The 25829-nt window shown below is 42.5% G+C and overlaps 1 protein-coding gene across 1 annotated transcript in view; it reads right to left on the reverse strand.

Annotated features, from left to right (window-relative positions):
• Positions 1-1146: 1146 nt before the first annotated feature.
• The window catches only part of LOC115148558 (glucagon receptor-like), a 30142-nt gene continuing 5459 nt past the window's right edge, over positions 1147-25829 (reverse strand). Inside the window, exons 2-14 of the mRNA XM_029690550.1 lie at positions 15552-15632; positions 14877-14979; positions 8986-9093; positions 7875-7996; positions 7346-7452; positions 6892-7048; positions 6533-6692; positions 6380-6440; positions 6200-6269; positions 5846-5937; positions 5506-5644; positions 5352-5393; positions 1147-1570 (exon numbers count right to left, since the gene is read on the reverse strand). Of these exons, the coding sequence (XP_029546410.1) occupies positions 1499-1570; positions 5352-5393; positions 5506-5644; positions 5846-5937; positions 6200-6269; positions 6380-6440; positions 6533-6692; positions 6892-7048; positions 7346-7452; positions 7875-7996; positions 8986-9093; positions 14877-14979; positions 15552-15611 (1293 nt within the window). The 5' untranslated portion in view covers positions 15612-15632 and the 3' untranslated portion in view covers positions 1147-1498. The remainder of the gene's footprint in view (positions 1571-5351; positions 5394-5505; positions 5645-5845; positions 5938-6199; positions 6270-6379; positions 6441-6532; positions 6693-6891; positions 7049-7345; positions 7453-7874; positions 7997-8985; positions 9094-14876; positions 14980-15551; positions 15633-25829) is intronic.

A 25829-nucleotide genomic window follows, 5' to 3' on the forward strand; every position in this document is an offset into this window, starting at 1 on the left:
CCCTGTGAAACGTTTTTGACACCTTGTAGAGTCCATGCCCCGACAAATTGAGGCTGTTCTGAGGGAAACAGGGGGGGTGCAACTCAATATTAGGAAGGTGTTCCTAATGTTTGGTAAACTCAGTGTATGTTGCCCTAAGAGTTGTGCAAATGTAACAGCCTTTGCTTCCGTCCCTCTCCTTGCTCCAACCTGGGCTCATACCAGGGATCCTCTGAACCCATCAACAACTGCCTCCCGTGAAGCATAGTTAACTATCGCTACACAAAAGCCACTGCCCTTGCAGAGCAAGTGAAACAACTACTTCAAAGTCTCAGAGCAAGTGATGTCACGGATTGAAATGCTACTATCTAGCTAGCCATTTGACACCGGTTACATCTTATTTAAAATGATTCCCAGCTGTAATGGCTGCCAAAATACTTCCACAAAGTATTAACTCCGGGGTGTGAACACAAATGCAATTTAGACATGTTCTTTTTTCTTGTGGAACATTTTCCATAATTTTCTTTAACTTTGAAAATGTGGAGTAGGTTAAGTAGATCGGCAGGATTTGTATTTATTTAATCCCTTTTTGAATGCAATTTTAAGGCATGGGGGGAGTTGGATGTGTAGACTTTCACTAGGCACTGTGCCACTCATCATTTGGAAATACATTAAAATACTGTACATCAACAGAGTGACACACAAATAATATCTTACTTAAAGGCCCAGTGCAGTCAAATTTCAGTTTTCCCTGTGTTTTTTGTATCATATTGTACAACAGCTGATGAAACGAACACTGTAAAAGTGGGAAAAATGTGATCAGTGTAACTTTCTGATAGTTGCCCGTTGAAAATACAATTTACACAAGACCTTCTAATCTGCAGGTTTTGCATGGGCGGAGTTGTCTTGCATGGTGACATCCCCAGGCCGTATAAGTTGATAGACCAATAACAAAAAAAGTGTCAAACCTCTCTGCCAACAGCTAGTTTTCAAGTTACATTAGGCACCCCCAATTAGACCCCTCGCTCAGACCACTCCTAGACAGTCCTCTGAAAGTTCTTGTTTGTGAAACAATTATTATTATTATTTTTTTACATTTTAATTTAAAACAATTTCACTACGGTACTTAATTGTTACCCAGAAATTATTCGATATTAAGATAAAATTGGCTGCATTTGGGCCTTTAATCTGAATCAATATTTACAACATGTGGAGGTAACTCTACTGGGTCATTTAAGTGAATGAGGAATGACACCTGCATAGATGGACTAGACCCTGTGGTCTCATTATGAGTTAGGTGTGTGCAGTCTGTACTCTTGTCCAGGGTTGCCGTTGCGGTATGACAATGCAGTTGAGCGAGAGACTCTGGTGTCATGGAGGTGTTCCGAGCATGCTGTCTTGAACTTTGAGTCTGTGGAGATGGAGGACTATCAGGCTGGACTCCTGTTGGTGGTGTAGAAGCTTCATTGTTCTCTGGAACTGTGGCGATGGAGAATGGTTCTACTCTTGTCTCGGTTAGTCACTGTCCACAGCACACCACCTCCATCTCCATTCTACAGCTTCGCAGTTTCTTCACAAGCTCTGTCTTCACCTGCAACCAACAGAGGAAACAACATTCTTTCCTCCCTTCAACTGAAATGTGTGAGTTTGTCCTTGCTGGTCACTGATGCACGGTCTACTATTCTTCATACAATTCTACTCCCTCAGTAAATGACAGCCTGTCTTTTTGCAAAACCAATTTTTAATCAAAGATGTTGGATTGATGCATTTTTCCTACTCAGGAAGGGCGATTACAGAGCAAAAGAGGACATCTGCAACTATACTGTTAATGAGAATGGAAGAAGCTACCTGCGCCCGGATCCACGAGGGGGCTAAAGGGGGCTTTGGCGCAAAAAATTCTCTGTATCTCCGTTGCGCTGTGTCAGCACAATGGACAGGGAACGCCGTGGTGTGTGTAGGGCGGCTATGAGAAGTCACTGGGTGGTAAGGTATGACTCCTTTTGGTTTCCATAAAAAGCAGGGGAAAATGCATGCGTTCCTAAAACACAGAAGTAAAACTCAAGGCTGCACGGTTGCTGAGGACAGTGACAGACCCCGGCTTTAAGTTTACAGCCACCATGGTGCACAGAACCCTCAGTCTCCTCGATCCTGCAAACAAATTACTCCAGGCAAAAGCAACGGATCTTTACACTAGAGTCAAAGTGGTCCACAGTGTATTGGAGTGTGTCAAGAAGCTGTGGGGCGACAGTGAGTTCAAAGCCATTTAGGCCCAGTGCAGCGCCAGTGGCACTGATGCACCACCACCAGCTCCAAGCAAACAACGATGTTACAGTATATAAGTACAAACCTCCAGGCCTACATGATGGCCAGTACAGTAGGCCAGCAGGACTGAGGAGAAGAGACTGAGTGGAAAACACCATTCTTCAGCACGTTGGATACTGTCATTGGTGAAATGTCAGAACTGGTGAAGGCCCTGTGTGCCTTTGACCCAGAGAGCCATGACTTTCTAAATTAGTTAAAAGGTGAACCCACTGCTGGATCTAAGCAAAACAGATTTGGTGGAAGCTGAGTTTAGTGCCGTTCGCTAGGTTTTGCTGACTGAAATCGCCCGCTCTGGCTCCAATGAGGACAAATTGACCCCACTTGATATCCTGCAATGATTCTCTGGGCCTTTTTCCGCTATGCCGACCATGCTTACTACACTGAAACATGGACTGACGTTTTGGGCGTCCAATCAGAACAGAACAAACACGCTACTCCCGAGGAATGCTCAACTAATCTAACTGGCATTTGAGGGGGATCTCACAAGAAGACTTCGGGGAATGATCGATTGATCGATTATTCAAGAAATTCCACAGAGCATCAAGGAAGCTGCAACCCTTTTGAAAACCTAAGATTATTTCAATCTAGCTGGTTGGTTTTGATCAAAATCTTGCTTTAGGGTTTAGGGCGCTGTCCATGGTGTTGATGGAGCGCAGCGAGATGTCGTGGCATTGAACCTGTCACTTCTTGGTCAAAAGCAGTTCTTGAACTTTTATGTTTACTATGGTGTAGCGTAATGCAAGCTGAATTCCATATAATTCCAATGTAAGAACCCAATGACGCTCCTGGGTATAGCTACATATCAGTATGTTTCATCATAGAAATAGATAACCAGAATCAAATTGAGCCTTTCTTCGTAGCCTATTGGTTTTCGCTGCTGTAAATGGAACTGTACGTATTGGAAACATGTTTATGGTCGGCTGGCATTGCTTAATTGATTATGTGGGTCGAATTTGATTCACAGAAGTGTATTCACAACCTGTTGCCATATCACAACCTGTTGCTGAACTCATGAGCGAGCAGTATGATTTTCCATGTTTGAAGCAGGCCTGTATAGACCTATTTGTTTGGCAAGACAGCTGTGCATGGCTGCATCTCACTGTAGTAGGCTATGTTTTGGTTATTTGGATCTCCATTCGCCTTTTGTTTACTGTGTTTCTTCACTGTTAATGTAACTAGCCTAAATATAGATTGTGTCATGCGTTTATCGATCTGACATTTTGTTTACTAAGCCTACTACTTGGTTCCGCTGTTTTGTTCTGGTCGCATTCTGTCACGTCCTGACCAGTAAAGGGGTTATTTGTTATTGTAGTTTGGTCAGGACGTGGCAGGGGGGTGTTTGTTTTATGTGGTTCGAGGTTTGTTGGGCTATGTACTTATGTAAGAGGGGTGTTTGTTTTATGTGTTCCGGGGTTTTTTGGTCTATGTTCTATGTTAGTGTACTTCTATGTTCAGTCTTGTCTATGTTTAGTTCATTGGATTGACCTTCAATTGGAGGCAGCTGTTCCTCGTTGCCTCTGATTGAAGGTCCTATGTATAGGGGTGTTTTTGTAATGGGATTTGTGGGTAGTTGTTTCCAGTTTTGTGTCTGTGCACCTGACAGGACTGTTTAGTGGCGTTCGTTGTTTTGTATACGTGATTTGTTTGTTTTTCCTTCTTTTGATTTAATAAAGAAGATGAGTATACACGTTCCCGCTGCACCTTGGTCTAATCCTTACGACACCCGTTACTCATTCATTCGCATTCGCAGTTGTGTCGTATTCTAAGCCAAACTGCTATTCAGTATTTGTTTGCACGCATGAATAACTAGGCTACTACTATTTTGGTAAGACAACTGTGTGTATCACTGCATTCATATAGGCTGCTTGTAAAATATGAATTTCCCTATCTATCTTGTAGCCAATATTAATTACCAAAACGGGCTAGCTGTATGGCGTGGTCCATTGTGCTGATAAAGCGCAGCAGAGATTTCAGATTTCAAAAGCACTCAATGATCTTGGAGTCTCAGCATTTGAACTTTATGTTTATTGTAGAATAGCGTGATTATATAAGCAGAATTCAATATCATTCCAATGCAAGAACACCCCCAAAATGTAGCCCCCTCGCTGATTTCAACTGCCCCTTTAGTCACTTTATCCTGGGGCCGGGTCTGAAGCTACCGCACATTAGAATGAACAAGTCTGATGTTCAAAAGGCATTCATCTAATAATAGTAGTTGCCCATTCTTAAAGTAATTCAGAATGTCATTAACATTTCTTTCAGACACTAGCGAACCTGTCAGATACTTGTGACCCATCTGACATCACATCACACCATTTACAGCAATTGTCACAGATAATAGAGGTAGCCAAATGAGTCTTCAATCAGGGATGTGCAGTTGGCAGTAAGCGTGTGCGTTTGTAACAGCATAGCTTCCGTCCCTCTCCTCGCCTTGAACCAGGGACCCTCTGCACGCATCAACAACTGACACCCACGAAGCATCGTTACTCATCGCGCCACAAAAGCTGCGGCCCTTGCAGAGCAAGGGGAACAACTACTTCAGGTCTCAAAGCGAGTGACATCACCTGATTGAACCGCTATTAGCGCGCACCACCACTAACTAACTAGCCATTTCACATCGGTTACACTCACCCCCCTTTTGACCTCCTCCTTTTCCGCAGCAACCAGTGATCCAGGTCAACAGCATCAATGTAACAGTATAGCTTCCGTCCCTCTCCTCGCCCCAACCTGGGCTTGAACCAGGGACTCTCTTCGCACATCAACAACTTACACCCCACGAAGCATCGTTACCCATCGCGCCAGAAAAAAACGCGGCTCTTGCAGAGCAAGGGGAACAACTACTTCAGGTCTCAGAGCGAGTAACGTCACCCGATTGAAACGCTATTAGCGCGCACCACCGCTAACTAACTAGCCATTTCACATCGGTTACACGTTACAGCTTATATAGGAAAGGATGGGGCACCTCAGGGGGAGCATGTGATGAGTTTGATGGATGGAAAACAATAGAAAAACAGAACATAACAGAAAAAACACAATAGAATCTTACAAACCTCTTTGTTACAGTAGCAGTACAGCACAGCCACCAGAAATCCCTATAGAGACAACGTTTGGGTTAAAACAGAACATTGATAGGCTTCGCTTGCTAGGTAATAATGCAAGGCTATGGTTTGTTGACCTGGGTAACCTGGTTTTCAGGTTCCTCACCTGAAATGAGTTGAGGAAGAGTGTGAAGAAGACCTTGATGTAGCGCAGGATGCCAGTGGTCTGCTCATCAGTGGCGAAGATGAAGATGACCTCATGGATGCCAAATAGAGGGATGAGGGTCAAGGTCGCCTTGGCCAAGCTATCAGGAGATAGGACATAGGGAGGCAATTTGTCTCACTGTCTCAACTCATTTTCCGCATGTCTTGCCCTCTTTCTTTTAATCTGCCCCTTTATCTTTCCTCCTCTCTCTGTCACCAACTATCAAATTGGATGCCGCATCGGTAAAGGAAGAGGCCTGTGTGTAATATCATTATATCAGTCTCTTGTCCTTCTTCCTTACCGAAGCTTGTAGTCAGGATAGCCATTCTGATTGTTGGCACGTAGTTTGGATAGAATCACCTTCAAAATCTTCATGAAAATCAATAAGTTGATCTGTTGACAGTAGCATTTGCAATCTTTCAAAAACAAACACACATACACAGCCATGTATGACAAGTAGGCTATAAATATGCAGACCAACACTCAACAACACAATGCACTGAGACAGGCATGCATACACACACACACACACACACACACACACACACACACACACACACACACACACACACACACACACACACACACACACACACACACACACACACACACACAGAAAAATGTACATAACAACAGAGCCAATAGCCGCCCTCACCAGTGACGCAAACAGAATGGGGAACCGTATTATCCACCAGTAGCTCATATTTTCATTGACTGCCCAGCACCTGAGGGTACCAGATTGGGACATTCATTGTTTACGCCTGTCTCTAAATCAATACAAACAACAGGCCATGCAGTGTGCACTGATTGAGGTGACACATGGACACCCACTCACTCTTTGTTTTCTCTCAATAGCTTGGCCAACATCCAAGGAAGGACAAATAAAAGAGGGGTTCCTGACAAAAAAGACATTGAGCATTAATACGACACAGTGGGTATAAAAGGCAGAAGTGGTATTTTGGATGTAGACAAAGGATGCGTTACTCACCCCAGCCGAGGCAGATATAAGGCAAGTACTTGTTGTTCTCAATTAATACGGAGGCGATGAGCACCGAATACAGGTAGATGGCCTCTCCAAAGAACCAGTAGTGATTGGCTAGAACACAATACTGCATCACCACCTGGGCCATCCTGCAGCCAATGGCAGCCTTGAGATAAATATTGCAAAGATGGTGATTACTATAATGGTCAATCAGTGATGACATTTTGCTGAGTCCAAAAACAACTCCTAGTCTCCACAGATCACGTCACCATATCCAAGGGTATTCAAGTGTTTGCAGACTTGAAGGAATAAATATGATAGGAACAAGCAATACGGTAGCTCCACCTACACTGCTCACAACCCACCTCGTGACTCAGCATTTCTCCCAGGTCGGCCTGTCTCATGATCTCCCGGCCCCAGTGACGCTCCAGCATGGTGTCCTTGACGATCACCGACACGGCCCGCAGGATGAAAGACACAAACAGGTTTGCGTGGATGTAGTTGCGGGTGCAGTGAAGCTTCCTGACGGGGAACAATAGAGGCAGATGGCCAAGAAGTATTACTACCAAAAAAAATACCATCAAAGAATACTACCAAGAAATCTTCTCAAGATGTCCTTATGTTTAGTCACACTCACAAACCTTCCCATACTGTTACATCTCTATGGTTGCTTTTTCCAATGCTCATCCAAAGCATCCTTTTGGGCTTTCTGTGGTAAATATGACTTTGATGTAAGTGCTTGATTACTGGAGTAGAGATGAGTGAAGTGGACCAGTGTTTCTATTTGAAGAGCGGTGGTGAACAGAAGGACAAGTGTACCTGATACTCAGTAGAATGATGAGCGCTGAGACCAGGGTGAAGAGGGACAGGGTGTAGCCAACTGTGTAAAGCATCCTGAAGCTCACCATCAACTGCTTGAACCACAGCTGTGGAAAAAACAATGCAGAGCGGTGTTACCATGGAAACTCATGTCAGAAGAGATTATGTTAAGTAGGACTTTACATACACATCTTCGTACCGACAAAGACAGAAACAACTTTTTAAATAAGCGTTGGCCGTTCCCAAATCGCTTCCTAGCCTTTCCCCTTAGCCTTAATCCATTAATGTTTGCAGATCTGTAAGGTGAAAACTCTATCATTACACTGCTTATACCTACAATATCCAGACCCGTCAGGTTTGCAGACATTGAAGGCTTTGCGTTAAGGGACTGCATAAGTTGACAGTAGTACAGCCCCCCCCCCCCCCCAAATGACGGAACAGAAGGCTGATTTACCTGAAGAGCTCAAGGGGCACAGTGCTCATTAATACCTACAAGTAAAAAACAATAGATAGTGTTTTTGTCAGGTACCTCCTGAGATGTGATTTCCTGTTCCTCTTCACACTGAGACATGTCCCTCCAGACTTCCCCATCCTCCTCCTCCACCCAGTGGCCATCAGAGCCACACCGCCGACGCACCACACCCTGAGACACTGGACATCCCGCAGACATGTCCAGTGTGTGTTCACATACGCACACATGCACATGCGCACACACACAAACATAAATACACATTGAGTGCACAGACAAAAAAATTATTTCCACAGAAACACGCATACAGCTTGTGCCCACACACACTCACACGCTATTCTGAAAGCAACACGCACAAACAATGTTTCCAAATTGGCATAATTATTGGAGCTGTGTCTCAGAGTAGGAGTGCTAAAATAGGATCAGTTTTGCCATTTAGATCTGTTGGGTTCTGAGAATATGAAATGTTACTTATTCATGTCACTGATGGAGTGCTAAGGTTGAGGGTCTACACCAGAAGTTAAGGGTTATAGGAGGAAGGTATATAGTGGGTGCAACTAAGCTTGGAATGTGTTGAGTGCAGGGAAGCGATTACATGTGGCAAGCATTGAGAAGGGGAGACGGGTGGAGAGCTTAGAAACGAACAAATGTCACTGAGGGAGAGAGGGTAATGTATAACGTTTACATTATGTCCAGATATGTTATTGTTAGCCATCGGGGATCCCCTGGGAGGAGAAGAGACACGGTCTGGGGAGGAGTGAGCACTTTGGGGTAGAGGTCAGGTCAGATGAAGTGAGGAAGAACAGATAACACTAAGGTTCTGTCTAGCAACAGGGATGCGGTGGCTGTTCGGTTGTGGAGGAGGAGACTCAGCCTAGGAGAAAGGGTTAACTATCAGTGCTTGTGTGAAATGTTTTTTCTGTCTGAATTACAGCTGTAACGACCCTTTGGGAAGAATTAAACTTGGTTAAAGCTTCCCTAGTGTCTGTGAGTTACTTACTCTGAAAAATAAGAACCACATGAATATGATTATATGAACAGCACGGCTACTGTTATATGTTTTATGAATAGGTCAGTATATTTTGGGGTATTATTCTGTGACATCATATCACAATTCAATAGATGACCATCGACAATACAATGTAGATGAAAGTAAAAATAAGTCAGTCACCTTTGTCAAACCAGGGCAGGTAGGAGGGACAGGACACGTTGACCACCGACCCAGGAGGACCATCTGGCCAGCAGGCGTAGCGGTCAAACGTCCTGTTACAGAACAAGCCTGGGAGACAGAGAAAGAACATGACCACGAGCGTTCCATTTGCAGACTGGTCATCCAGACTGACCAAAATAGAGTGTGCAGTGTTTAGAATGCTTTACGAGGCAATTCTATCTGACCAAGGATAGGCAACTACAACTAGCTGCACCTCAATGTAAACTTACAGCGCATTTGGAAAGTATTCAGACCCCTTGACTTTTCTACATTTTGTTACATTACAGCCTTATTCTAAAATTGATTAAAACAAATTAAAAATACTCATCAATTTACACACATACCCCGTAATGTCAAAGCATTATGTTTTTGGGGGATTTTTTTTGCAAATGTATTAAAAATTAAAAACTGAAATATCACATTTACACACTAAGTATTCAGACCCTTTACTCAGTACTTTGTTGAAGCACCTTTGGCAGCGATTACAGACTAAAATCTTCTTGAATATGGCACTACAAGCTTGACACACCTGTATTTGGGGAGTTTCTTCCATTTTTCTCTGCAGATCCTCTCAAGCTCTGTCAGGTTGGATGGGAAGCGTTGCTGCACAGCTATTTGCAGGTCTCTTCAGAGATGTTAGATTGGGTTCAAGTCCGGGCTCTGGCTGGGCCACTCAAGGACATTCAGAGCCTTGTCCCGAAGCCACTCTTGCGTCGTCTTAGCTCTCTGCTTAAGGTCGTTGTCCAGTTGGAAGGTGAACCTTTGACCCAGTCTGAGGTCTTGAGCACTCTGGAGCATCAAGGATCTCTTTGTACTTTGCTCCGTTCATCTTTCCCTCGATCCTGACTAGTCTCCCAGTACATCATGCTTCACCGTAGGGATGGTGCCAGATTTCCTCCAGACGTGACACTTGGTATTAAGGCCCAAGAGTTCAATCTTGGTTTCATCAGACCAGGTAATCTTGTTTCTCATGGTCTGAGTCCTTTAGGTGCCTTTTGGCAAACTCCAAGCGGGCTGTCATGTGCCTTTTACTGCGGAGTGGCTTCCATCTGGCAATCTACCATAAATACCTGATTGGTGGAGTTCTGCAGAGATGGTTGTCCTTCTGGAAGGTTATCCCATCTCCACAGAGGAACTCTGGAGCTCTGTCAGAGTGACCATCAGGTTCTTGGTCACCTCCCTGACCAAGGCCCTTCTCCCCGATTGTTGAGTTCGGCCCGGGCGGCCAGCTCTAGGAAGAGTCTTGGTGGTTACAAACTTCTTCCATTTAAGAATGATGGAGGCCGCTGTGTTCTTCGGTACCTTCAATGCTGCAGAAATGTTTTGGTTCCCTTCCCCAGATATGCGCCTCAACACAATCCTGTCTCAGAGCTCTACAGACAATTCCTTCCGACCTCATGGCTTGGTTTTTTCTCAAATATGCACTGTCAACTGTGGGACCTTATATATACAGGTGTGTGCCTTTCCAAATCATGTCCAATCAATTGAATTTACCACAGGTGGACTTAGAACTGTGGCAGTCAAATATTTCATCAGCCGGTGATTATCAAGCAAATAACTGTCAGTCTCAGGGTAATTGACTGTTAATTAGCATAAACACATGTAGCATCTCCTGGCTTCCAAACATAGCCTACAAGCCACTGATGCAGACTTTTGGAACATCTACATTTGGAAAAGTCTAACAAATCCATGTATTATACCCTACACCTTCACAATAAATTCATTATTCATTTTAGACAGGTCTAAAGAAACATAATATGAAGAAAATGCACTCTATTTCAGAAGAACAGAATAGCATACTCTTGAGTTGTCCTTATGTTAGGTCTTGATCTGGCTATGCCAAATGGCTGTGTGCTACACTATCTCATTTAGCAGACAAGATTTGCTTAGAATTCCGTGGCATTATTTATATTATTTTATAGTATGAAGAATACAATTGAACAAAGCTGAATAAAATAGACAGGATATTTTCTCCAAACGATTTGAGGGAGTGCGCACATGCGGCTATTCTGTGTTGAGCTGCTATCAAAGAAATAGGTATTCCTATATGCTTAATTTTGAGTTATTAATGTAACTTTAGTTGTTCTACAAATGTTGGGCTATATGTTTTGATTTGTAATACATTGTAAAGCCGTATGATGCGACTCTAATGATGATTTAAAAAAAAAGTTGCTTCAAATGAACGAGCTCTGCTTTTTCTTTTGCACTGGCTGTACACACTTCATCACTCTTGGCCCGGAGTTGCTGCGTTGTGCCCTTCTCCAGGAGTGCTGCGTTGTGCCCTTCTCCAGGAGTGCTGCGTTGTGCCCTTCTCCAGGAGTGCTGCGTGCTCTGAAGCACCTCTCACTCACATGGCTCTCCATCACTTGATCAGGTCTTTCTCACAGGCGACAAGCGAAGGCAGACACATTGGAGGAGCAACTGCGCGCATCCTTATCCAATTCCAAGTTGCATAATTGAAGATATTGGAAGAACTGTCGTCAGCCAAGAAGATGAGTAGGCCTAACGAACAGCAAAAGCACTAGCCTTTGTCAATATACTATCCCCCATAGTACAAAAGTTGACCTATTATATTTTGTGCGAGAAAGAAATATTCCAAACATAGTCTGGGACAGTTGTGGGATGCGACAGATCCCAAATTAATACAACCACTAGCATCAAAAAAACGTTTTTCACGCAATGAGGCCGATGCAACCGATCAGAACATTTAGATGAAAATGTGGATAAACTATTCGGCTATTTCTTCACATTATACGCGCAGCAATGTGCACACGGCAGTAGGCTATAAGCGCGAATGTTACATTAGCAGGAAAACACCCTTATCAAAAGTGACAGCAAATGTGATTATGCACGTAATGCTTTTATTATAAAGGTGCATTCTTAAGGTGAAAATGACCTTCCCCAAACTCACGCGCTGCTTATGTATGCCAGTTAGGCTCTACACCCCTTGTAAAGGGGATTAATGTGCTTCATTTTAATAAGTTATTTGGCCACTTCAGTTGTGATAAAAAAAAACACAAAACACAAAGTGAGTGAACAGAAGAAAAATCTACATCAAATCAATATTTGATGTGACCACCCTTTGCCTTCAAAACAACATAAATTCTTTTAGGTACACTTGTACACAGTATTTGAAGGAACTCGGCAGGTAGGTTGGCCCAAACATCTTGGAGAACTAACCACAGTTCTTCTGTGGGTTTAGGCAGCCTCAGGTGCTTCTCTCTTCATGTAATCCCAGACGGACTCGATGATGTTGAGATCAGGGCTCTGTGGGGGCCATACCATCACTTCCAGGACTCCTTGTTCTTATTTACGCTTAAGATAGTTCTTAATGACTTTCGCTGTATGTTTGGGGTCGTTGTCATGCTGCAGAATAAATTTGGGACCAATCAGATGCCTCCATGATGGTATTGCATGATGGATAAGTATCTGCCTGTACTTCTCAGCATTGAAGAGACCATTAATTCCGACCAAATCCCCAACTCCATTTGCAGAAATGCAGCCCCAAACTTGCAAGGAACCTCCACCATGCTTCACTGTTGCCTGCAGACACTCATTCGTGTACCGCTCTCCAGCCCTTCAGCGAACAAACTGCCTTATGCTGCAGCCAAATATTTCAAATTTTAACTCATCACTCCAGAGCACCTGCTGACATTTTTCTGCAACCCAGTTCCTGTGTTTTCGTGCATAGTTGAGTTGCTTGGCCTTGTTTCCACGTCGGAGGTATGACTTTGTGTCCGCAAGTCTTCCATGAAGGCCACTTCTGACCAGACATCTCCAGACGGTAGATGGGTGTACCAGGTTCCCATGAAGGCCACTTCTGAGCAGACTTCTCCGGACGGTAGATGTGTGTACCAGTGTCCCTCTGTTTTCTACCAATTCTGAGCTGATGGCACTGCTGGACATCTTCTGATTGTGAAGGGAAGGAAGCATGATGTGTCTTTCATCTGCTGCAGTAAGTTTCCTTGGCCGACTACTGTGTCTACGGCCCTCAACGTTGCCCGTTTCTTTGTGCTTCTTCAAAAGAGCTTGGACAGCACATCTGGAAACCCCTGTCTGCCTTGAAATTTCTGACTGCGTTGCTGGGAGAGACCTTGCTGATGCCGTATAACTATCTTGTGTCTTGTTGCTGTGCTCAGTCTTGCCATGGTGTATGACATTTGACAGTAAACTGTCTTCAGAAACCTCACCTTGTTAGCTGAGTTTGGCTGTCGTCACCCAGTTTTATTCCTCCTACACAGCTGTTTCTGTTTCAGTTAATGATTGTGTTTCAACCTACGTATTGAATTGATGATCGTTAGCACCTGTTTGATATAATTGCTTAATCATACACCTGACTATATGCCTACAAAATCCCTGACTTTGTGCAAGTGTACCTACAAGAATTGATGCTGTTTTGAAGGCCAAGGGTGGTCTCACCAAATATGGATTTGATTTTTCTTCTGTTCACTCATTTTACATTTAGTTAATTGAGAAATATAATCTATTAACATGTCAATTTTTGAAAGCATTCTTACTTCACAGCATTTCTTCACACCTGCCTAAAACTTTGCACAGTACTGTATGTGTGAAATTTGTTTTGATTTTGTTTTGATTTATGATGGACCATTATCATGCACCTGTCTGGAAAAAATGTCATCTTATGCACTTAAATAGCGAATGGAAGACGCACCAATTTGTAAGTCGCTCTGGATAAGAGCGTCTGCTAAATGATGTAAATGTAAATGCTTTTCCCGTGGTTAATTTTCATGCCAGCCAGATAGGCTATACTCTTGTTGTAAAGATACGCAATGTGCTTAATATTAGGAAAGCTGAGAAAAAAATTGTAGGCCTAGTCTATAGAAAGCTGATGGGACCCTCCTCTTATAATAGAGGCCATCACTCTGTTTTCTCGTGCCTATAGAAATGTTGCACAACATGGCCTCATGGGCTCTCATGAAGTGTTTGATTCGATTTTCAATAACATTTGCATTGATGTTAGAGTGATGATGTGATTATAGGGACAATAGAGTGCTGAGTACCAGGCAGTTAGCAAGTTTGGTAGGCTACTAATGACCTGCAGCATCAGAGCTTGGAGAAGCCTAATTACCGTGACTAAACGGTCACGTTGGAATTTGACTGCCTTCATGACTCGTGACCGCCGGTGTGGCAGTAATATGGTCACGCAACAGCCCTAGGTGGACTCCAATCAAGTTGTAGAAACATCTCAAGGATGATCAATGGAAACAGGATGCACCTGAGCTCAATTTCGAGTCTCATAGCAAAGGGTCTGAATAATTATGTAAATAAGGTATTTCATTTCATATTGTGTGTATATTGATGAGGGAAAAAATGTTTGAATCCATTTTAGAATACGGCTGTAACATTCCAAAATGTGAAAAAAATAAAAGGGTCTGAATACTTTCCGAATGCACTGTATATGTCTAAATGCCCTGTATACATAAATGCAATCTTCTACCACAGTGGTTCCCAACCAGGGGGGCTACGACCCCTGGGGGTACTTGGCCTATCCATAGGGGGTACTTGAAAAGACTTGTGAGACCATAGGCTTACTGGTAAAATGCACATGAGGGGGTACTTCAAGGGTACTCTGGGCAGGGCAAAATTCAGTTGGTTGTACAGTAATCCAAAAAGGTTGGAAACCACTGTTCTACCATAAGCCTTCTGGCCCACTTCATAATATAAAACAACCCCAAAAAATATGCCAATGGAACCCATCCTATTTTATCCTTAATTAGTCTCGCTTGCCAGACTTATGGTACTCTACTCCCAGTTGTGTGAGAGACTGTGGGAAGTTTACCAAGGAACCACTTCTAAATGCCAAATCTATTTGAGTCGAGTTGTATTCTTACCTTGAGGAAATGGCTCATAGTCAATCATCTTCACACACTCGTCTTTGTAGTGGATCCACCTCATGTAGGTCTCCTCCAGGACTTTACCACCAACCATCTCCACCTGGAAGCGGAAACAAAAAAATCAGGAAGAACCAAGAGGAAGAACCCAAGAGAATAATAACAAGTACAGTACATTCTATCATACAGTATTTTCTGGTATGTGTAGATGTGTGTGTTTGGTAACACTTCGCATGTTTTATTTTTTTAAAATAATTATTTATATGTTTGGTAACACTTTGCTCTATGCTTTTATTACTGAGTTAATGGAATAGCCTTCTTCTCTTTTGCCATCTAGTGGGATTTCAAAAACATGATTGAATGAATGAATGAAAGGTTTCATTGGAGGGGGCAGCTAAAAATGTATTGCTCTGTACGACAGTAGCTACATTCTGTCTCACCACAGTCCAACCATTAAACAATAGGTGTTTCCTGTGTACAGACTCAGCTCACTGTACACTGTACACTCACTGTACTCTACAGTGTCCAACAGTTATAAGTGGCTCTTGATAGCACTTTGGCTATTATAGTGTGTCACGCTCAACAACACTCACGACTGTATGGTTCTGCTTAAAACAACACCACATTTGCATGTAACAGATACAGTCTCAATACAGTATTTTGTTCACATCTCACCTTTAGCATCTTCAGCAGCAGTAGGCAGGTCAGGGCCATGCCTCCCATGGTCCAACTCATCTCTGTTCGGGGGAGCTAGCTCTGTGAGGTCAAGAACAGAGCCAATAATCTCTTTATAACCATTCTGGACAAGCAGTGCAGTATACACATACTGCATAAAACATTGCATTTTTTTTATTCTGTGTACGACCTTATGGTAGACTGCACAAATAACAGAAAGAATAATTCACTCTGCCCTGTAATTTCTTGATATTTCTCTATACAGCACCTGGCCTCTGACCTCTCTTTAGTCATGAATTTTATATTCATATATTTTCCTCAGAGATTCAAGGCGATCCACAGCAATATTTTCAAATAAGATAAATATCTTCCAATTATTCTGTTATTCATTTCTGTGTTTGTTTAGTTTTTTTAATTGAGATGCCGGTCAATGGGTAAGTCCTATAGATGATGGATCTTAATTTGATCACTCTTTTGTTGCTGATAAAGCAAACTTGTAGTCTATCAAAAGTTTAAAAAGGCTTCTAAAGTTTGTAATTTCAACTTTAAAATGTCAGACGTGATTTGTCCTAACGAAAAATGTATCAACCGCTACAAAAAATGTCCAATATTTATAATCCACATAATAATTCACATTTCCTGTTGCTGCAGGATTATCTTACTGCTGTAGAAAACTGGCTTAAATGGAGATCCTACGTGTGTATAGACCTACCAGTTTGATCATATTTTTAACAAGAGGAACGTTTTCCAGTTATTCTATTATTAATTTTATTTTTTCACAGAATTGAGATGGTCAGTTGGTAGCTAAGTGCAGAAGGATACCTGCTTGAGGTGGAGCAATTATAGTCTAGAAACATGTTCTCCCAAGGCTATAATTTCACAATAAATGTATTTTTCACATTGTGCTGCTGTGCCGCATACTTAAACATGCAGTCCGTAATTCAAGTTATATTCAAGAATCAATAGCCACATAAAAGTAAAAAAATGTATGTACCAATCCTGAATTTCCCCTTTAAAACTACCTATAGATTCTGCCTGTAGCAGGGCCGCCCCTGGGCATAGTGCCCCGGCCACTTGGAGGCCCATGACATTTTTAGGAACTCAGTCGGGTTCTCAACTTATTGTTGAGCGTTAAAATAGTAGAATACAGCAGGTGCAATTTCGAAATTTGGTTGTGCGTTAGCAGTTTTCCTGATTGGTAAGTTATTCTACCCAGGTATCAAAACTTGTAGTAATCATGGCTGAATTATCGACCGGGCACGAAGGGCACGTGCCCAGGGGCCCTGACCTCCATGGGGTCTCCATTGATTTTGTTAGTCACTCTCACTCAGATATCATATTAACATGGCATAAGTCATGGCAAAATGTATATAATTTCAGAAAACGTGCTTTAGAACTGCTAAAATGTCTCTCCAGCCCATGGCAAAATGTGTAGAATTGCACAAATTAGCTGTAAAACGGCAAAAAGAATTCTCTGCCCCATGTCAAAACAAGTAGAATTACAAGAAAGTAGTTATGTTTTCTCCAACCCATAGCAAAATGTGTATAATTTCAGAAAATTAGCTGGAAGACTGAGGAGAATAAAATATTGTGTGGAATGTGTAGTAAATTAACTTTAAAACGTAAAATGTTTCTCCGCCGAAAAGAGGGGGGGTCACTAAAATGTTTTGATTTTTTTAACCAAATAGTCCCCCCCGCATCACAATGAGATGTGATAAACTATTAGCGTCCGTTGCTATATCAACAGATAATTACAGCCAAAATTATGTTATTTTCTTCCCTACTATGTTTAAAGTAGTTTTGTTTAGCTAATAAGATGAAAACAAAACTTCAAACTACTTTTAGGTACCTTGTTAACTAGGGATGCACAATATATCGGTGACCATATCGGAATCGGCCGATATTAGCTAAAAATGCCAACATCGGTATCGCCCGATGTCTAGTTTAACGCCGATGTGCAAAACCGATGTCAAAGCTGACCTGCGTACCTATATAACGTAGCTGCATGACGTAATGACGCCACGTAAAATTTTGCGCTACACGTGCAACACAGCATTCCTAACCTAGCCCACAATGTCTGCTGTATGGCTCGAGCAGTCAACAAGTAGATCAGTCATTTGAAAGAGTAAGAAAATTTCAGTGAGACAACTCAAAGGTGAAATCCATTAACGCCAAGATAATGGGATTCATTGCCCTTGACAATCAACCGTTCTCTGTCGTGGGTGATGTTGGCTTTTGCCAACTGGTCGAGCACCAGTACACACTACCAAGTTGGCTATTTTTCAGATGTTACCCTACCGGAGTTACACAGTAATAGCGTCACTGCTATTAGCTTCATGACTGACATTTGGACCAGCGATATCAGCCCCATGACCATGCTGAATCTGACAGCACAGTGGGTCGTCAAGGATTTCGTACTGAGGAAAGTCGTATTGCATGCTCATGAATATGCTGATTGTCATACCACTGCTGCCATTTCAATGGCATTTGAGAACATGTTTCAAACTTGGAAACATGAACACACTAGCTAGCTCAATTCGAACAACTGACTCAAGAAATAAGCTCATCAACTGCGCCTGCAGCAGACGTGATACACTCTGTCATGGCATTGAAACGCCTGCTCAACAAAACTGCCCACACAGGCTGTGAACAAGCGATTCGGTGGCATTCTCTCTTTACTGTATCGCCACCATGCTCAATGCTATGTACAAGGACAGCTACTTCGATGCAGACAAAAAACTGGGTTTATGTGAAATGTTACATACACAGCTGGAAAAGATGGAAACGGACACAGTGACAGTGCGCACCGAGGAAGAGAGGTCACGGACAGACAGAGCTGAAACTTCACTGCTTGACATGTAGTATGATGAAATCCTGGTTGAAAATGAAACGACAGAACAAATGAACAACGAAACAGCACAGCAAGTAAAAGAAAGAAATAGGTTTTGATTAAGTTTTACTGGTAATGGGGACATACGTAAATGCCGACAAAATAACTTTTTGGTCAGTGTGGTGTGCGTGTGTAACCTTTATTTAACTAGGCAAGTCAGTTAAGAACAAATTCATATATATAATGACGGCCTACCACGGCCAAACCCGGACGACGCTGGGACAATTCTGCGCCACCCTATGGAACTCCCAATCACGGCCGGATATGATACAGCCTGGATTCGAACGACGGACTGTAGTGACGCCTTTTGCACTAAGATGCAGTTCCTTAGACCGCTGTGTCCATGTGTGTGTGTTAACTATTTAACTGTACTAGAATCCTTAAAAAGGCCGTTAAAATGTAAAATATCGGTATCGTATTTTTTGGGGCAAGGAAAATATTGGATATCGGTATCTACCAAAAATGTAATATCGGTGCGTCACTATTGTTAACATTTCAACAACATGAATGATACGATTAAATGAACAGCACTCCTACTTTGATATGTTTATGAATAGATCAACATATTTGCGGTATTATTCTACAATATCATTCCCTTGTCTTGTCTACACTGAACTTCGAAAGTTTCTTCAAGTGCAGTCGCAAAAACCATCAAGCGCTATGATGAAACTGGCTCTCATAAGGACCGCCACAGGAAAGGAAGACCCAGAGTTACCTCTGCTGCAGAAGATAAGTTTATTAGAGTTACCAGCCTCAGAAATCGGCAATTAACTGCATCTCAGATTGCACCTCACGGAGTTCAAGTAACAGACACATCTCAAAATCAACTGTTCAGAGGAGGCTGCATGAATCAGTCCTTCATGGTCAAATTGCTGCAAAGAAACCACCATTAAAGGACACCAATAATAAGAAGAGACTTGCTTGGACCAAGAAACACGAGCAATGGACATTAGACCAGTGGAAATCTGCCCTTTGGTCTGATGAGTCCAAATTTTATATTTTTGGTTCCAACGGCTGTGTCTTTGTGAGACGCAGAGTAGGTGAACGGATGACGTCTGCATGTGTGGTTCCCACCGTGAAGCATGGAGGAGGAGGTGTGATGGTGCTTTACTGGAGAAACTGTCTGTGATTTATTTATAATTCAAGGCACACTTAACCAGCATGGCTACCACAGCATTCTGCAGCGATACACTATCCCATCTGGTTTGCGCTTATTGGGACTAACATTTGTTTTTCAACAGGACAATGACCCAACACACCACCAGGCTGTGTAAGGGCTATTTGACCTAGAAGGAGAGTGATGGAGTGCTGCATTAGATGACCTGGCCTCCACAATTACCCAACCTCAACCAAATAGAGATGGTTTGGGATGAGTCGGACCGCAGAGTGAAGGAAAAGCAGCCAACAAGTGCTCAGCATATGTGGGAACTCCTTCAAGACTGTTGGAAAAGCATTCCAGGTGAAGCTGGTTGAGAGAATGCCAAGAGTGTGCAAAGCTGTCATCAAGGCAAATGGTGGCTACTTTGAAGAATCTCAAACATAAAATATATTTAGATTTATTTAACACTTTTTTGGTTACTACATGATTCCATATGTGTTATTTCATAGTTTTGATGTCTTCACTATTATTCTACAATGTAGAAAATAGTCAAAATAAAGAAAAGCCCTTGAATGAGTAGGTGTGTCTAAACTTTTGACTGGTAATGTATGTACCTATTGTAGGTCCTAGGATACAACAATGAATAATGTTCAACTAACACATACCATTGTAATGGAGGGCGACACCTTTGGGCAGGGGGACATTATTCGGCATGATAGGCCCCCCAACAAAATTTTCCCTGAGGGCCTCAAAAGGCTATAGCATATATTCTGACACATAAACGGATCAGTGCAAGCCTTCAATCATCACAGATGGTTTTTAGCACACTTTGAGAAACCTTATTATACTTTATTATAAATAGGAATGAGTCATCCTCCTTTATATGCTCTGCAAATATGGCCATTCATCAATCTATCATTCAAAGAGGGAGATCTCTAAACAAACAGAGCAAGATATCCGCTTGCCCCACTTAGCTAGGAGAACATTACATCCTAGGGCAATAATTACCCCTGCACACCTTTGAAACACTTTTTTAAATCCCAAACTGATGTACCATATGATTAGGCTTTTTTCACACTAAAGTGCATAATTCTGGGAGGGGGAAGAAACAGAGAAAACAGATGCAGTGGGTATTGTTAGAGACCATCTAATTAGGCTGGTTGGCTGCAATAGGTAGTCCATTCGTGAGAATCACACAAGATGACACAAGTTCATTTTGTTGCCATCACAAGTGTTTGCCCCTACCCTCAAATCTTCAATGCACAATTGGAAAAGCCAGATGACAGAAGGACGACAACTGAGAGTGAACCCAGCAAACCAAAATTGGTTCTGTGAAAGTTCCCAGAACATTTGTTATGTCACGGCAAATGTTCTCATAACACAAAAACTGTCCAGTCGTGGTGATGATTATAGAATGTTTGTATAAAACATTCTCCAGATGTTGCAAGAACGTTCCTAGAACACATTTAACCTGTTCTTAAAGGTTCCCAGAATGTTTCATTAGGTTGTGGAAACTGTCTGGTGAGAACAATGTTGGGACACCACAAAAGATATGTTCCCAAAACACAAAAACTGTCCAGTTGTGTGGATGATTCTACAATGTTTCTTTTAGGGAGCAAAAAACATTCACCTGATGTTACAAGAATGTTCTCAAAATGCATTTGGTCTGTCCTTTCAATGAATAGCTGTGTGGACCAAATAGATGAGCTGTTAAATAACATTTTATTCGGCACTTGCTTCGTAAACTATAGAATAGAAAAGTAATAACACGTAATAATAAAAGTAATAATAAATACACAATAGGTAAAGATAACTCGGCTATATACACGAGTTAACTAGGCAACAAATAGATAATAAACAGAACCAGTAGAGTATGTGATGAGTTAGAAAAATAAGTTGCTGCAAAAAGGATCAATGCAAATAGTTAAATAAACCAAATAGCTACCCAGACTAACTATTTATCAGTCTTAAGGCTTAAGGCTGTTCAGGGTCCTGTTGGGTCCAGACTTGGTGCGTCGGTACCGCTTTCCATGCGGTAGCAGAGAGAACAGTCTATGACTTGACAATGTTTAGGGCCTCCTTCTGACACCGCCTGGTATAGAGGTCCTGGATGGCAGGGAGCTCGGTCCCAGTGATGTACTGGGCCATACGCACTACCCTCTGTAGCGCCTTGCGGTCGGATTCCAAGCAGTTTCCATACCAAGCAGTGATGCAGCCAGTCAAGATGCTCTCAATGGTGCAGCTATAGAACTTTTTGAGGATCTGAGGGCCAGTGCCAAATCTTTTCAGCCTCCTGAGGGGGGAGAGGCGTTGTCGTGCCCTCTTCATGACTGTGTTGGTGTGTTTGGACCATGATAGATCCTTACTGATGTGGACACTGAGGAACTTGAAGCTTTTTTTATTTATTTATATAAGAGTCCGGATTAGTGTCCCGCCCCTTGAAAGCGGCAGCTCTAGCCTTTAGCTCAGTGCGGATGTTGCCTGTAATCCATTACTTCTAGTTGGGATATGTACGTACGGCCACTGTGGGGACAATGTTTTCGATGCACTTATTAATGAAGCTGGTGACTGATGTGTGAAACTCCTCAATGCCATCAGATAAATCCCAGAACACATTCCAGTCTGTGCTAGTGAAACAGTCCTGTAGCTTAGCATTCGCTTCATCGGACCACTTCCGTATTGGGCGCATCACTGGTACTTCCTGTTTGAGTTTTTGCTTGCAAGCAGGAATCAGGAGGATAGAGTTATGGTCAGATTTGCTAAATGGAGGGTGAGGGAGAGCTTTGTATGCATTTTTATGTGTGGAGTAAAAGGTATTTAGAGTTTTTTTGCCTCTAGTTGCTCAGGTGACATGCTGGTAGAAATGAGGTAAGACGGATTTCAGTTTTCCTGCATTAAAATCACCAGCTACTATGAGTGCAACCTCTAGATGTGCATTTTCTTGTTTGCTTATATCCCTATACAGACAGCTATAATAGACAGCTATGACAAATATAGATGAAAAATGTCTTGGTAAATAATATGCTCTACAGCTTATCATGAGTTATTCGAACTCAGGCGAGCAGAACCTCGAGACGTACTTAACAAAGAGACACACACCTCCCCCCTGTAGTTTATCCTAAGCTGCTGTTCTGTCCTGCCAATGTATAGAAAAAACATCTTGATGTACACTGAGTGTACAAAATGAGTGTACAAAACATTAGGAACACCTTCCTAATATTGAGTTGCACCCCCTTTGCCCTCAGAACAGCCTCAATTCGTCGGGGCATGGACTCTACAAGGTGTTGAAAGCATTCCACAGGGATGCTGGCCCCTGTTGACTCAAATGCTTCCCACATTTGTGTCAAGTTGGCTGGAAGTTCATTGGGTGGGGGACCATTTTTGATACACACAGGAAACTTTTGACTGTAAAAAACACAGCAGCGTTGCAGTTCTACCATACCCCATTCAAAGGCACTTAGATATTTTGTCTTGCCTATTCACCCTCTGAATGGCACACATAAACAAGCCATGTCTCAGTTGTCTCAAGGCTTAAAAATCCTTCTTTAACCCGTCTCCTCCCCTTCATCTACACTGATTGAAATGACATCAATAAGGGATCATAGCTTTCACCGGAATTCTCCTGGTCAGTCTATTTCATGGAAAGAGCAGCTGTCCCTAATGTTTTGCACACTCAGTGTATATTATCCATGTCCAGCAACGACTCCGAGAAACATAGGCTATTACAGTCCTTCAGGTCCCGTTGATAGGATAGTCTCGAACAGAGCTCGTCCAGTTTGTTCTCCAGTGATTGTACATTAGCCAATAGAGGGTAAAGGCGGTTTATTTACTCGCCAACGTAGTGTCGTCAGGGTGCCGGCACGTTGGCCTCTCTCGTGGCATCGCTTTACCTGCGTTGCGTTGATTGCTTTGTATACTGCTCAATTACCACCATAGCAACTCAATCCATGCAAGGGCAGGATAAGGCTACAGTAGATAAGGATGGTACACTTGTGAAGACAACAACATGAAAGAAAAATTAAGAAAAAAAGACCAGCTCCAAGACCAGCTCCAGCAGAGACTTTTGGTCAAACTCAATCCTAATAAGAGTCTGTCGGAGAAAACCCAGGTAAATCCTCAAGAGGTCTAAAAGCTAATGTACGTGTATTTCTTAGTCAATCAAAACACAAGAGTGTGCATAACCACAGTGGTGATGTGATTTGGGGGGGGGGGATTTACTGTTTGGCTTGGTTATTTGTTTGCTAGTTTGTTGAGAAATTGAATGTGGCAACATAACCTGTGTGGGTGGTAACATAATATCCACTCCTGCTGGTAAGAGTATCCACAGTGGACCTCCCCTGCAGTCAGTCAGGCAGTCAGTCTGTGTGGAACAATGCTCATCACTGTGCCAGACAGACACCTGCAGACCCTGGAACCTACCCTCACCAGTAACCCTCTTCGGGCTTCAGACTAACATACACTGGTGGGCTGAGATTGGCAGATCACATTTAGCGATTTTACTTTCTTGGCAGGACCAATTTCACAGTCATTGCCAGTGGCAGCTCAAACAATGGTTCCCTATGGAGAGAAAGACTCTTGGGTTTGTTGAGTGACACAATAGCAAAAGACAGTGGATGTCTGTGTGCTCCCTGAGCAGTATGTGTTAGAGCAGGGGTCCCCAATTACATTCAGCAGTCAGACGACTTTCCCTTGAGCGGATGGTCCAGGGGCCGGAACATAGTTATAAATAATTTGTATACTGCAAATTCGCCGCAAGAATCCCAAACAGATATAGTATTTGACAAAAAAAAAATGGAATGGTATCAACCACATGGAAACAACATGTTTGATGTGTTTAGTACCATTCCATTGAATCCATTCCAGCCATTATAATGAGCCGTCCTCCCCTCAGCAGCCTCCACTATGTTACAATCTGATATTTCTAAGAAGAAAAAAAAAGAATATATATTTTTTGCTCCTGCAAACTTGGGCCACTTACAGTGGCAGGAAAAAGTATGTGAACCCTTTGGAATTACCTGGATTTCTGCATAAATTGGTACTAACATTTTATCTGATCTTCATCTAAGTCACAACAATGGACAAACACAGTCTACTAACATAATAATGCACAAACAATTATACGTTTTCATGTCTTTATTGAACACACCGTGTAAATATTCACAGTGTAGGGTGGAAAAAGTATGTGAACCCTTGGATTTAATAACTGGTTGACCCTCCTTTGGCAGCAATAACCTCAACCAAATGTTTTCTGTATTTGCGGATCAGACATGCACAATGGTCAGGAGGAATTTTGGACCATTCGTCTTTACAAAATTGTTTCAGTTTAGCAATATTCTTAGGATGTCTGGTGTGAACCGCTCTCGAGGTCATGCAACAGCATTTTAAATCAGGTTGAGGTCAGGACTCTGGCCACTCCAGAAGGCGTATTTTCTTCTGTTGAAGCCATTCTGTTGATGATTTACTTCTGTGTTTTGGGTCGTTGTCCTGTTGCATCACCCAAATTCTGTTGGGCTTCAATTGGCAGACAGATAGCCTTACATTCTCCTGCAAAATGTCTTGATAAACTTGGGAATTCATTTTTCCGTGGATGATAGCAAGCTGTCCAGGCCCTGAGGCAGCAAAGCAGCCCCAAATCATGATGCTCCCTCCACCATACTTTACAGTTGGGATGAGGTTTTGATGTTGGTGTGTTATGCCTTTTTTTCTCCACACATAGTGTTGTGTGTTCCTTCCAAACAACTCAATTTTAGTTTAATCTGTCCACAGAATATTTTGCCAGAAGCGCTGTGGAACATCCAGGTGCTATTTTGTGAACTTCAGACGTGCAGCAATGTTTTTTTTGGACAGCAGTTGCTTCTTCCGTGGTGTGAACACCATTCTTGTTTCGTGTTTTACATATTGTAGACTCGTCAACAGAGATGTTAACATGTTCCAGAGATTTCTGTAAGTCTTTAGCTGACACCCTAGGATTCTTCTTAACCTCATAGAGAATTCTGCACTGTGCTCTTGCAGTCATCTTTGCAGGACGGCCACTCCTAGAGAGAGTAGCAACAGTGCTGAACTTTATCCATTTGTAGACAATTTATCTTAACGTGGACTGATGAAATTCAACGCTTTTAGAGATGCATTTGTAACCCTTTCCAACTTTATGCAAGTGAACAATTCTTAATCTTATGTCTTCTGAGATCTCTTTTGTTTGAGGCATGGTTTACATCAGGCAATGCTTCTTGTAAACAGCAAACTCACATTTTGTGACTATGTTTTATAGGGCAGGGCAGCTCTAACCAAC

The sequence above is a fragment of the Salmo trutta genome, chromosome 2 (genome assembly GCF_901001165.1).
Source record: "Salmo trutta chromosome 2, fSalTru1.1, whole genome shotgun sequence".
NCBI classification, from domain to species: domain Eukaryota; kingdom Metazoa; phylum Chordata; class Actinopteri; order Salmoniformes; family Salmonidae; genus Salmo; species Salmo trutta.